The sequence below is a fragment of the Myotis davidii genome, unplaced genomic scaffold, assembly GCF_000327345.1.
Source record: "Myotis davidii unplaced genomic scaffold, ASM32734v1 scaffold332, whole genome shotgun sequence".
Classification (NCBI taxonomy): Eukaryota; Metazoa; Chordata; class Mammalia; order Chiroptera; family Vespertilionidae; genus Myotis; species Myotis davidii.
Window position 1 is genome coordinate 4846164 of NW_006285779.1, and position 14895 is coordinate 4861058.

Sequence of the window (14895 nt, forward strand, 5' to 3'; positions counted from 1 at the left end):
AGTTGACTAAAACCCTTCTCTGAGCCTTGCTGATATACAGAAGTAGAGGCAGGACACGTAGGCTCTGTCCCTCCGCCATGACATCAACCTGGGGCCAGTCACTGGTTACTTAACCTCTCCGGTCCTACCCTCCTCTTCCCTTCAGAGTACATAATCCCTGTATTTGCTTCCAGGTACCAAATTTAAAATTTCTGGATTACTATATTTGTATAAAATATTGTACAAACTCATGTTTCCTGGTGTTTATTCCCAACATGACCACCGAAATTGGTCAGCTATTTTACTCCTATGTACTTCTTTGCCATCCTCACATTTTTTCTTTGATGTTTCTTCACCCTTTAAGGTTCTAAGTACCTTCTCTCCAATCTCAGCCAGGTCTCCCCCGGGCAGCACTTTCAAGTCTTGGAGGAGGGCACAGGCCTCTAGAACTTGCTGGTATCTCTTTTCATCGAATTCTGATCCAAAAAGGATGTTGTCCTTTATGGTGCCATTCTGGATCCAGGACTGCTGTGGGACGTAGGCTATCGTGCCCTAGATGGGAGATATGAGACCACAAGACAGTTGTACCTCCAGAAATGCAGGGTTGAAGGACGGGGTGGCAGGAGCCGGAAGGAACAAATGGAACTTAGACTTGAAGAAATGTATGTCAAATTGACTGAACATCTGATATTTATAAATGTATTTGAAGTTTTGCACAAACCATGGAGAAGGAATTCGAAGTCTTACTTGTCATGTAAAGTCCTCTTTGTTAGACTCTCACTTTCTAGCCTTGATCCTGAAAATGGGAGGATGAATGCATGTGCCGGCTCTAGAACAGGGTTCTAATCAGACCCCAGTGAGTTTACTAGGAGCAACCGAGGGCTAACACTGCCAGGGCCCTGGTATAGATGACAGCTGAGGAAGCAAGGACTAAGAGATTGGAATTAGGGTGCAGGCTGATGCATGAAGCAGATCATGTGCAAAGAAAGATGAGCTTGACAAAAGCCTGTGTTGGAGGAAAAACTCAGTTATGAGGTAGCAAGAAAACACTTCCTAAAAGGAGTTAAGAAACAGAATTAAATCGGTAGATGCTGCACAGATGCAGAGATCAGACTAATAGTTGCCAAAAGGGAGGGAGGAGCTGGGTGAAAAGGTGAAGAGATTAAGAACTACAAATTGGTAGACACAAAATAGTCACAGGGGTGTAAAGTACAGCATAGAGAATATAGTCAATAATCTATATATATAAAACCCTAATGTGCAAATAGACCGAACGAGCGACCAAACAACTGGTCAGTGTGACATGCATTGACCACCAGGGGGCGCGCACAGAACATGGCGGGCATCAGCCATGGCGGGATGGTGGAGCAGGTGAGTGGGGGCGCCAGCCCAAGGCGGGGCGCTGGTCACTGTCATCAGGGCGCACCTCTGGTGATTACTGAAAATTCTTTGCTCCTACATGCTGTGGTCCCACCGGGCATTTGCACCCACTGCCAGTGCCCAGCACCAGCCCCAATCGCTCAATGCTGTCGGCAGGTGCAAGTGGTGGCTGCCGGGCCTGATCGCCCCTGAGCGCTTTTCTACCTCCCCCTGCTCCTGAGGGGTGATCGGGGCAGCAGCCACCACTCGCACCTGCTGAGGGCACTGGTCCCGCTCACACCCGCTGCTGGCACCAGCCCCAATCACTCTGCGCTGTCAGCAGGTGCGAGTGTCAGGGCATGGAAGCGGCGGCGGCAGGAGCGGGGCTGTTGGCAGGCAGGGGACTGGGGGGCCACGGCAGGAGGGCCGGGCCGGGATGTGAAGGATGGGTCAAGACCCATGCCCGTGCCCTCCGCAGCCTCATGGCCCCAGTTCCTTTCAAGGTGCACAAATTCGTGCATTGGGCCCCTAGTATTGTAATAACCATCTACAGTGCCAGGTGGGTGGTTGAAATAAGGAAGGACCTATTTATGAAATATATGATTGTCTAAGCCCTGTGCTGTACATCTAAAACTAATACAAAATAATACTGAATGTAAACTGTAATTGAGAAAAGTCTGTAGAGTGTGCTCTGCTACACTGCATGTGGATTAATGCAAATTAGCTCATTAGTTATTGGTAAATCAGGGAATAATGTCAGTATAAAGTAGATGTTCTTAAAAAGGTCCAAACATGTCAATGTAAAGCAATCAGGAGTGAGCTTTCTCATAATTAAAAAGAAGGCTTAGCAATATATAAAGATCTTAAGGAAAACAGCTAAAGATCTATAGACATGACTCTTTTTGGTGCAAGTAACAGCTGGTTAAATGCCTCAAAGTACCTATAGTTTCCCCTAAATGTAGCTCTCTGGGGAAGCTGAGAGTGCTGATGAGGATGCCATGAAAACATTTTCTCTCTGTTAAAAACATCATAATTGCCTGGCCAGGTAGCTCAGTTGGTTGAGTGTTGTCCCATACACCAAAAAGGCTGTGTTCGATCCCCAGTTGGGATGCATAAGGGAGGCAGCCAAGAAATCTCTCTCTCTCTCTCTTTGTCTCTCTCTCTCTCTCCCTTCTTCTCTCTCTCAAATCAATGAAAAATATCCTCAGGTGAGGTTTACAAAACAAACATAATTGATAAATATGCCCATATCTTACATCAAATTTTTGTATTGGAAACAAGTGCCCCCAAAGGAGGAAAGGGAGGCCCTAAACTAATTGTGATGCTGGGAACATTTGCCAGCAGAGACTTTGCAGTGCTACTGCTTTTATTGCCATTGTTTATTATCTTAAAGTTATACAAGTTTAATAATCTGTTACTGCTCTTTCCCCTAAGTCTTGTTATTATTATTGTACAATTTTGTGGAACTTGAAGTTTTCAGAAACACATATAGATATAGCAGAACTGCCTATACTCTGAAGGGAAAGATCTCTATTCAACATTTTTCAAACTTTAGTATGCGTATGAGAATCACCTGGGTAGCTCATTAAAAATGCAGATTCTTAGCCCTAGTCGGTTTGGCTCAGTGGATAGAGCATTGGCCTGTGGACCTAAGGGTCCAGGGTTTGATTCTGGTCAAGGGCACGTACCTTGGTTGCAGGCTCCTCCCCGGTCTGGGCGCATGCAGGAGGCAACCAATCGATGTGTTTCTCTCACATCGATATTTCTCTCTGTCTTTCCCTCTCTCTTTCACTCTCTCTGTAAATCAATGGAAAATATCCTTAGGTGAGGATTTTTTTTAAAGAAAGAAGCAGATTCTTGGAATCCACCTTGAGTCTGATTATGTATGTAAGGCGAGGCAGAGAATCTACAGTTTACAAGTGGACCATGTGTCTCCCAGACCTTTTACCTATACAGCAACCTGGCAGCAGTGGTGGTCAGATTCTAGTCCTCAGTGCGCCCGTCCAGCACGTAGTGGCCCACCTTTGAGTCAGTCTTCCCCTTGGCATTCCCGCTCACCTTGATGTTGATGTGCCCATGGACATTTTCCATTTCTCCCAGCATAGCTGACATCAAGGAGGATTTCCCAGAGCCCACAGTGCCCACCACAGCCACCAACTGGCCCGGCATGATGTCCAGGTTCACACTGAAAGAGAGAAGTTTATTTGAAGGAGATGAGGGGACTTATTCAAGAGGAGTTCAGGCCACTTCTCAGACTCTCTATGGGAAGTCTGGTATTTGGGGATTTTCTCTCAAGACTGGAAAATTAGCCTTTGGTATACAAGGCTCCATAGTGCTTCTTTAACTATTTATTTTTAAGCTCTAAGAGCCCTAGCGCGTGAATCCTAATGTATTCAACTTGTCTATGAGCTGTTTGTGCCAACCTTGGGTTTCCATTGGAAAAATTCTCTTAGAACCAACATGGTACCATTGAACAAGACCCCAGTGGGAGCCGGGAGGCCTGAGTTCAAGTCCCTACTTTGTCTCTGCCCAGCTGTGTGATCTTGAAATGTCACGTCCTCTGAACTCTCATTTCTAAACTAGTGGTGTTGGACTAGGTTATTGTTTCCCAAACTTCGCTCTTCAGTGAGACGAGCCATCCAATGGGACACCTGCTGAGAGCACAGACTGCTGCCCGCTCCCCTGAGACATGGCTGTGTCTGGCTGGGGAGACATCCACACTGGGCTGGACGCCTAGAAACTCTGTGTGTCGGCCCTATGGTTTGAGTTCCTGGAATATTAGAACCTCAGAAACTTGTTCATAGTCTTTCCGAAGCTGCCCATTGAGCTGAACTTGTTCTAGGCTTATATTAGCAAAGGGGGAGCTGTGTCCAGTCTTCTCTCCGCAAAGAGAGGCTTTCAGGCTGGGAGGGTTCAGGGGAGGAGTTTCTGGCCTGACACATCCTGGGGCAAGCTCCAGAGTCCATGCTCAAGGCTGTGGAAATAGCAAAGAAGGGTGGAAAGGCCTAACAGTAGCAGGGAGATGAGAAGGGGTGCCCGGTTGTGAAGAAAAAAAGGACGGCCGCTCAGGCTCCCGGTGTGTCGTGTGTGCTGAGCTGGTGGATGGCTGGGTGATCTGTTACCCGTCATGCTTAGGAAATACATTACATGCAACGCTGTGGCCAGAAGGGGTTGGCTCAGGGCAGAGAAGGCGGGCGGCTGCAGCGTGGAATGCAGGGATGGGTCATTTAGATGTAAAAACTCCAGACCTGAAATGGAATCTTATAGAAAAAGCTCCCATTGTCCACTCTGGGGAAGGAATGCCAGTGTTCTTAATTACATTCTTAAGTGAATGAATGAACTTAAATTGCGTTCATGTTCTTGTGTATATCCTCTACCATACCCAGAGACCCAGGGCACCTGCCCGCCTCCAGCCACAATCTGCAGAACAAATGCCTTCAGGGTTCTCAGCTAGACGTGTGTGGTCCCACAGCAGGAGAGCAGGTGGGCAGGCGCATTCAAGAGCGAAGAGGCCCGGGATCTTTGAGGTCAGCTCATCCGTGCAGCGGCTGAGCCTGCACTGCTATCTGACTGAACATGTGCACACAGCTCGACGTCCCATGTGTCCTGTTATATGGAATTTTTCAGTCACAGGACAGGTAAGGAGAATCGTAAAGAACAGCAGGATGGAAAGGAGGCAACTCACTCTCGAATTGTGGCTTCCGTCTCCTGGTCCCAGGTAAAGGAGGCCTCAGAAAACTGCACGACTTTGTCTGTTGAGAAGAAGGCCCTGCTTATAGTCAGATGTAGGTCCCCACCTGCCTGTCTGCCTTTCAGCCCTCACGTGTCCCTCTCCGCTTCCTCCAGCAGATCCCCAGATCTCTGTCCTGTGCGGGCTCCTATGCTAGCGAAAGGTCCTGGGGTAGACCAGAAGTTGCCTGTATACCAAGTCCTTTCTGATTCAGGAGTCCCAGGCCTGTTTTGAGCCTGGATTTCAAACCTACAGACTCTCTGGGTACATTTCCAGGCCCTGTCACCTAGTCTCCTGGTACAAATTCCACCTACAATATATACATATCCAGCTACTCCCTACCCTGGATTCCACTCCAACTGCTCGCTCTGGCTAGGAATGCCCTCCCACCATTAAACCTGCATTTTCCTTCGCTCCAGCCTACCTTACCCCTCCCCAGACTCAGCTCCGCGCTGACTTCTGCCCTCTAGATCCTTTGCAGGATTCCCTTTTTCAGGATTCCCAGAACAGCTGGCTTAAATTTGTTTAGCAATCTGGCCAAGCAAGCTGTTCTAAGAGAAAACACAATTAAGTAAAAACAGTACACTTATATGCAAATGTAGGTCCAAGAGAAGTCCCCTCACTCTCCCTTTCAATCCATTTGCTACTGCTGAGCCCCTGTATTTCAGAGTTCTGGTGCCAGCACTGTGAATAAGTTTGGGAAACAACTTCCAAGTTCACTTACCAAAATGAGAGTCATGTCGAATGGCCGATGTGTCCAAGTCATCCCCTCCCAAGTACTTCTCCAGCCGTTCCAAGGAAACACTGGCCTGGAACACAACGCATCTCAAGAGTAAAACACCCAATGACAAGCACAAGCAGGGAGAGGATTGTGACTGTCGTTAGCCCTGGCTGAGGAAGGAGACAGTCAGTCTGCCAGGCTTCTTGCCCATAATTTGCCACTTGCCCCTGGAACCTCCTGACCCGCCCTACAGACGCGGCCTCACCTCAACCCTGGGAGCCAGTCCGTCCTCCTGGACAGAGATAAATTAAGATGCTCTATTTCAATCCTTCAGAAAACGGAGGGGAGGGGGGCAGGGAGAGGGAGGCAACTCTACTGCTCTCTCTCCAACTTGTACCTGGTTCCAGAAACTGTCTCGCCTTTCTCTAAGATAAAACGCTAACTTCTCTCTGGTCCTGGCAACTAGGCCCCTGGCGTGCTCTCCTTTAACTGAGTCCGTGCCTCAAGGACCCGTTCAGTGGCCTAATGGAGCCACTACTGGGACTCTGTCGGGGAACTGGCCAGGGCGCACTGTGACACAGGCCACGTAGGTTGAGCTTCAATTGCAACTGATGTGTGTGTTGGCAGGACACCCAGTGGTCCCCCTGGAACATGAGACATTGGGAAGATTTCCGGGAGCTTTGCAAGGAATTGAACATTTCCAGATATTTAGGTAAAAGCCTGAAACCAATATATTCAAACATTTTATTGTTCCTTTAAAACCTAACCCACTTTCTGCAATTGCTCTTTTTCTTAATGAACTAGAGGCCCAGTGCATGAAATTGGTGCACTGTCAGGAGATGGTTTCTCATCACCACCTGGGTTCTGATGAAGTGAGGCTTTCTGCTTTGCCCTCTCCTTAGGGTGCCACCACAGACTATAAAACTGCTTGACGGCTGCAGGGACCAGCTCCTCAGAAACAGAACACCCCCCTTCCCCCCGCCCCAAGTGCATTGTCCTCTGGCCCCTTTTGTCTCAGTGCCATCTTGTGGGACAGGGAACGTAGGGAGCTGGCACTTTTGCTCTCGCTATCTATGTAATAAACTCAGTCCAAGAAGAGCATGTTGTTTCTTTATCGGCCATACCTGCCAGCTTTTCCTAATGCCATCTAGGACAGGGAGGCCTTCTCCTAAACCCTAGCCTTTTCTGGCCTGAGCTGTCTGAAGTCAGCCACCTCTGAGAGGAACACAGATCACCACACTCTGTCAGCCTGGCTGCCCCGCCTGCCCTGTGGTCTTCCCTCTGAGGTCTGGTCCATTCCAGTGACCAGGCTCAGTTTTCAGGACCCAGAGGCTCCCTCCTGAACCCCAAACTCATTTTCTGGCGGCTAAGGCTCCCAAATTGCCTCTGGTCTTACCGTTAGATGGCTCATACAGAGAGAGGGTCTTTTTCTTCCTTCGTTCCATAGTTTTCTAATGCTATATAAATACCTCAGGAGCCTTGGGGAAATGTGTGGAAACTAAGTTGGGAAAGGGGCTTAGGAATGTTCCAGGTACACAGGGTTAATCACTGCACCGCCTCCCTGTGAGGCAGATGAGAATCCTCACTTTATAGTCAGATAAATGGGCTCAGAGAGCTTGTGATTCTACTAAGATCAAACCATCCTTCTTCAGAGATCAAACAAATCTGTCTGGTTGAAAGTTTACCAGCAGAAGCTGGAAATGAGATATGATAGACTGCTCATTCTAGACTCTAAGGCTTTTACTCAGAGGCCATCAGTTAGCAGTGAAAGTTCCTACCTGGAGCAGCGAGGAGATCATCATGGGAAACATACCCAGGGGGAAGCGTAGGATATTGAAGAGGGTGATGGAGGTGAAGGCCTTTTTTGCATCCAAAATATTATTGCTGTCCACCAGGACATAAACTGAAAATGTGACGACAGATACCTGGAAAAGCAAGGTCATGAACAATTTATTCCTAAAAGGGCTCCGGAACACAGTAGATCAGAGTTGAAGGAATCTTCAGGATCATCTCAACCCTCCCATGTTACACATGAGAAAGCTGTGCCCAGAAGAGGAGGAAATATCTTTAAAAAAAAAAAAAAAGGAATGCTTCACGAATTTGTATACCATCCTTGCGCAGGGGCCATACTAATCTTCTCTGTATCGTTCCAATTTTAGTATACGTGCGGCCGAAGCGAGCACGGGAGGAAATATCTTGCCCGAGTCATAAAGTCAATTAATGGCTTTGCTGGGACTAGAACTTGGCTCCTATATCGGTGTTTCTTCCTCTATTGACCCACATGGCCTCCCTGAGAAGACAAGAGGCCCTCCTTTGCAAACCATTCCTGGACACCCTGGCAACTTGCTCTGGGCCTCCAGACCACCGAACTATACACAAGGGTGAAACTAGAGCTGGGCATGAGGTAGTATAGGGAGTTGAGCAGTGGGGGCAGGGTTTGAATTTCCTGGTGTGACCTAGAGGTTCTGGGAAGTCTACCTAGGACAGACTTTCTTCCTCAGGAAGCTGACCTGCCCACAGACTGTCACTCACCAGGACTGGAGTTAAGTATAAGAGGAACATTATCATAGACTGCATCTGCCCAAAGGTGAGCAGATTCTTGAGCTCTTTCTTCCGAATGTCATTGACTTGGTTTTTGAATGAAGGTTCCCAGGCAAAATATTTCAGGATCTAATAGGATAGAAAAGAACACAGCTCACACTGTTGCCCCAAAGGACACTGGTATCTCATCTCCCCAGGTGTTAGGACATGGCCCCCAAAATTTGGGGAGGGGACAGAAATCCAGATTATAAAGTTTGATTACAAAAACATAGCTTATATTTGTTGACAACCTACTATGTACAAACATTTTATAGACATTATTTTACTTAATCTTTGTAACAATCTAAGGATGACCAACTGTCCCAGTTTGCCCGGGACTAAGAGCTGCCCAGTACACAAGGCTTTTGGTGCTAATCCTGGAAAGTCCTGGGCAAACTAGGAAGAGTTAGTCTCCTACTTTTGTAGAATTATTTTATTCATTTTTTTACATTAAGGAAAGAAGTTGAGAGAGGCTAAGTAACTTGCTCAACCTCACCAATTAGCTGGTGATAGAGGTAAAACTCAAAACCAGGTCTGTTCATTTTGCCACATTAGCAGGAAGGCATATCAGAGCCCTTTGTGGAGACATATCAGGGCATTAGAAGGGGCCTCCATTGCACTTTCAAGAACTTTGGGTGTAAAATCCATGAATTCAAAACAACATATATATTTAAAAAACACCTCATTGGTCACCTTTGGAAGATGAAATGCATTATTTTGAAAGTTGGTAAATAGAGGAAAGAAAAAAAGCATTTATCCTTTCTATCCTATATAAATTTTATTTTAGGATAATTCCTTTTTATAGAATTTCAGCTAACCAATGCCAAAGGAATAATAGAATTAAAATATCACCCCTTTGTAACTCCGAATGAAATAATAGATCAAGGCAATGACAATGGCTTTTCAACCTTAGCTGCATATTAGAATCACTTAGGGAGCTTTTGAAATATAATATATGCCTGGGGCTTACCCCTAGAGGGTCTAATTTAAATGGTTTGAAGTAGGGCCCAAGCCTCAGTGAGTTTTAAAATTTTACTGAGGGATCAAAACATGCTGTCTGGGCCACAAATCAGTGCTCCAGGTGCAAGGATGTTAATAAGGATGAATATAGACTGACAGGGGTTACTGTTGTAGATTAAAAGCACTACCAACTAAATGCCCTATGTGGATATTCTTTGGATCCTTATTCAAACTAACCAACAGTTGCCCTAGCCAGTTTGGTTCAGTGGATAGAGTGTTGGCCTGTGGACTGAAAGGTCCCGGGTTCGATTCTGGTTCCGGGAACATGCCTGGGTTGCAGGCTCAATCCCCAGTAGGGGGCATGAAGGAGGCAGCCGATCAATGATTCTCTCTCATCATTGATGTTTCTATCTCTCTCTCCCTCTCCCTTCCTCTCTGAAATCAATAAAAATACAATTTTTTTTTAAAAAAACAAGTCTTTCTTTTAGAAATATATAGAAAGTATTTACTAATGAAACAACAAGATAATCTGAGATTTGTTTTAAAATAATTCAGCAGAGCATGAAGTGGAGAATGGGGTTATAGATGAAGCTAGTTAGATCATGTCAATTATTGCTGGAGCTGGCTGATGCCCATGGGGATTGATTGTATCATTTTGTCTACTTTTGTGCACAATCAACAATTTGCAAGGTAATGTAAAACAAAACAAACCAATTATGGTCAATAAATAGAAATCAAGGCACAAATGAGGCCCTGAGAGGGGTACTAGAAGAAGAAACAGGAGACCGTTCATTTCACTACTGTATCACATGGCACACGGTAGGGAATCAAATATTGAAAGATGGATTGAATGGAGGGGTGAAGAGAGGCAGCATGTATTGATTCTGGCCTTGCAGACTTTTGAAGTCACAGGACACCCCACAGGCCTAGAAGCAGGAGTCCACAGCCTCTACCAGGTTTGTTAAGACCAAGACCTGCCGTCATTGCACACAGAGAAGGGCCAGCTATACCCTCGGCTTCTCACCTTGATTCCATTGAGAATCTCATTCATGATCTTCAAACGTTTGTCTTTCTTATTCATATTTTTTGCCTGCCAGGAAAAAGTAAAACAAAAATAAAACACACTTTCATGTGAAAGGGTCCAGATTTGCTGTAGATGCAGATGGTAGGTCTTGGTGGCACTTGTGGCTGGCAAGAATTAGAGGTGCCAAGTGATGGAATGCGTCTCTCCCACTCTTTGCCCACTCTGCCCCACCACACCCACCTTCTTTCTGATCCTTGAATGTGCCGAGCTTCTGTCTGCCCCCAAAGCATTGGCCTGACTATTCTCTCGTCCCAGGTTATTTTTCTCAAGGCTTGCTCCTTCATGGTCAGGCTTGTGTTGCTCAGAGCTCAGCTCAAATATCCGCTCCTCACAGAGGCCTTTCCTGACCCCGTCATCTAAAACAACTGCCCACTCACTTGCTATCACATCACCCTATTCAATTCTCTGCAGAGTACTTGGCATGACCTGATATTTTTTTCTTTGCTTTTGTTTGTTTATGGCTTGACTCTCCACCCCAAGAAGAATGTAAACTCTACTAGAACAAGAGCCTGTCTACTTGCTGTTGTGTTCCCAGAAAAGCAATATGTACAATAAATATTCTCAAAATAATTTGTAACTAAATGAATGAAAAATGAATGAATAAATCATGTACATGATTCTCTCCACACACTCCACTTATGATTTCTGGCAGCACTAAGGACCGCCTACCAAGTGCTAGCCAGGTTGGTTGCTAGGATTTAGGCTTAAAGTTTGAGTCACTCTGTGAATGCTCTGTGTGGTTGGTGTGTATTGCTATGATGAAGAAACAGGGCCAGTAACCACTGTTCTAAGAAGAGCCAGTGGAGCATGGTGGAAGAGACAATTATGTTCAGGGTCTCTAGGCAGCTCTTCTCTATCCAATCAGGCTTGTTCCTGTAACAATGAAGGAAGATAGCATATATAAACCCTAAAAGTGGTTAGAAGATAAAAAGGGGAGATAGACAAAACCAAGTTCATTTGGGATGGTGGAAAGTCTTCCATCAGCTTTGCTCTGTCCGCACTCCCACCAAGAGTTAGAATAAAATAAGCAAAAAACTTTAGACTTCGAATAAAGTGTATATATCCATAGGGTGCTCTGCTTGTTTACCTGAATAGCCTTATTCTTGGTGGCGATTACCCCATTAACTGGGATTAGAAGCAACATCACCCCAACACCCGCTAATACTGAGGGTCCCAGCTCTATCCATAGGAAGTAGATGGATAACACAATCTGTAGAACATTTGACCACAGCAGGTGGATGAAGTTGGTCACGTCCATGAGCTTCTGGGCATCCACAGACATCAGGTTCACTGTTTCCCCAACGGTGTACAGCTTCCTCGCCCGGTTGGACAGGTTCAGTGCCTAAAGATAAAGATTGACTTAGGATCCATGGACAAAGCCAAGGATACTGGGAAGTAAAGGGGGAACTCAGGAAGTGAGAACACGGCAAAAGAATGGGCTTCATGTAGACACAACATTTTCAAGGGGCTGTGCCTTCTTGCCTCCAAATTTCACACACCGTGTTCTCTCTTCTTGACTATGCTTTCCTGTTATTCTCACCTTCTCCAAACCCACACCTCCCCACACTTTTTTGCTCAGAAAATTCCTATTTATTCTTTAGGGTCAACTTAGATAGAACATATTCTGAGAAGACTTCACTGACTTTCAAGCTTGGGTTTGATACCCCTCTGTGTACTCTTATAACATCTTGTGTTTACCTCTTTCATTCTATTCATCACCCTGAACTATAATTGTTTTGTTTTTTCTATTTCCCCACCAGATATAAATTCTGTGAGGACAAGGACTACATCTGTCTATTTCACTACTGTATCACATGCCACCGGGTAGGGAATCAAATATTGAAAGATGGATTGAATGGAGGGGTGAAGAGAGGCAGCATGTATTGATTCTGGCCTTGCAGACTTTTGATGTGGCAATGTCATTTGGAGCCATACTCTAATGAGGAGGTTGCAACCATTCCAAAGAAGGACAGAGATCTTAGAATGGGGAGGAAAGTTGTGGGGTTCACACAATAGAAGAAAAATGACTAGTTTCTTGTCAGAAATTTGCAGACAATGTCTAGATACCTGAATCTTCTAGTATGGGCCTCCTGTTTGTTCTCATGTTAAAGAGATCAGAAGGCTGATCCCCATAGTTCTGTCACTTACAAGGATGCCTGGCACTTTAGAGTTAGAGGTGGATTTTCAAACCAGCTTGCACTCTGCTCACCGGTCACCATCTTCCTGGAAGAAGGAAAGCTTTCTTCTAATTCCCACAAAGATAGTGTATGGGCTACAAGTGGCCCTAGATTTTCACCCCAATATTTCTCCTAGAAATTCTACTGTCATCTTAATCCACCAATACATTCTTCTTAGGAACATACCAGGATTCTTGGTTATATAGTAAAAAGAGGGAAATTTCCTAAAATGTTAAGCTACTCTAAAGTTCTAGAGAAATCAGTCCACTTCTATGCCTCCCCTTCGGTATGGAAAAGAAAAGTAACATCTAATTACCCTTCAAGATAATCACTATACTTTTCTTTTTTCAGTAAATCTCAATGAAATGGAAAAGTCATTGATTTAGTCCAGGTCTTGGCTATGTGACTATAGGCATTGCATAGCATTAAGCCTTATTTCTCTGTAAAATAAGGATAATGCAATTATTTCACAGGGCTATGGATTGATAATGAATGTGAAAAATGTCTCTTGACATTTCATAAATGAAGCATTGGCTAAACATAGGAAATTAGTCTGTTTTAAATTCTATTTTATTAGCAATATTTATTTGTCTCACTAAGAGCTCTATTTTATAAATTCCTTTTAGATTGTAACTGTTGCAAAAACCTGGAATATATATGAAGAATCAAAATAGTGGGAATGAATGATCACGATTGTAAAAATGTACATTTGTAGAAATGGCTGAGACAGCCTAGTTAGTGACCTTCTATCCTGCAAACCAGCAGAAATCTAGTATCTTCAGAGGGAATAAGGTGACTAAAACACTGATTTGTGAGGAGGCAAATGCCAGTGTGAGGGTTTCTGGGAATTCCAGGGACTTGATCAGACTTTTAACCCAAAGACATCTGGATTACTTGTCTGGGTGTCTTGATGAGTCAACATCTACTAAGGGAATAAAAAGAGACATTGGTGTCGTAAGAGAGGAAAGCAAAGGGGAAACCCAGGGACTACCATGGAAAAATCAATGATGGAGCTCTCTAGTGGTGAAAGAATACCAGGAAGAAAAGGCCACTGTTTGATGTTCTGGCCTACAAACATTCCTATCTCCTCATGTATGAATTCTCTCCTTAGGCTTATAGCCAATGCTCATAACTATTATAGTTCCATTTCTTTCTTTTTATTTCTTTCTTCTTTATTGAGATACAATGAACTCTATTTTCATTTTTAAGGGACAAAATGAGACTTCACCTTAGTATGTAGGACATAAGAAAAATACAGTTAAAACGTTAAAAGCAGCACATCAGAGGGAAGATGAGCAAAACCATAATAAGGAGATGGAAAAGCTCCCAGCTCTGCAGAACTCAGAAGGCAGAGCGAACACATTAAAAAAAAAAAAAAAAAAGAGTCAGGCAGAGGAGGGGTTAGTCAGCCACTAAAGATTTAGAAAAAGAAGTCTCTAAGCAAAAGTGAGTTTAGAGGGATAAAGCCCTGGTCCATAGAGCATTCTAGCCTATGGCAAAATTGCCATTTGAGATGGATGCCCAGGCCTTATGAATGCTGTTTCATGTTGTATTGCATTTAAATGTTGGTGGTTTTAAGAGTCTGCCCTTGGCCTGTTCTTTCTGACTTTAAATTCTTTCCCAAGACGTTTTCACCTTGTGGAGAGGTAGGAAGAAGAAGAGGTTTGCAAGGCTGAAAAGGCAGGTCCTGGGCAGAGAACAGCTTGCCAATTTTCCCCTGGATTGCATCTCCCCCTCCTCCCCAGGTACCTATATCTATGTACACACATTTCATATTTTAATTTCCAAAGAAACATTAAATAAGGCTGTATAGCTAGCCAAAATCAAGAGTTAAGGCCAGTTATCATTTTCACCAAATTTCCCTCCATCTTGGAATACTAGTAAGTGCTCACGTTTACTAAGGGGGCTTTCTTTGGTGATGCCCAACACAGTCCGCTTACCTTTTTATATACGGAGGCCATGATGGTTGTCCGTACATTTACGCCCAGCGTGAAGCACAATTGAAAGTAGTACTGAAGGCAGAAAGACTGGAGGAGGGCCACAACGAAGAAAAGGATTGAATAGAGATACCCAATCCACACGTAGGCGTCACGGTCATTTGCGAAGGAGATCAGCAATCTGCCAGAGCAAAACCGAGTAAGTGATGGCCGCCAAGCCTCCGAGGGCTCCACACTCCTCGCGCACAGCCAGCTACCCTCCCCTCCCCTGTAGGTGACAAAGTGACCAGAACCGCCCGATGCTCGTGGAAGACTGCGTGCCACAATCATGGTAGTGCTCTTGCTTTGGTTTGAAGATGAGCAGGAAG

At 44.9% G+C, this 14895-nt stretch overlaps 1 protein-coding gene across 1 annotated transcript in view; it reads right to left on the reverse strand.

Moving 5' to 3' along the window:
• ABCC2 (ATP binding cassette subfamily C member 2) overlaps window positions 1-14895 on the reverse strand; it is a 59217-nt gene that overhangs the window by 23315 nt on the left and 21007 nt on the right. Inside the window, 9 exon segments of the mRNA XM_006756565.2 lie at window positions 355-531; window positions 3397-3523; window positions 5024-5090; window positions 5793-5877; window positions 7568-7714; window positions 8322-8459; window positions 10354-10419; window positions 11501-11755; window positions 14531-14708. Coding sequence (XP_006756628.1) covers window positions 355-531; window positions 3397-3523; window positions 5024-5090; window positions 5793-5877; window positions 7568-7714; window positions 8322-8459; window positions 10354-10419; window positions 11501-11755; window positions 14531-14708 — 1240 coding nt within the window.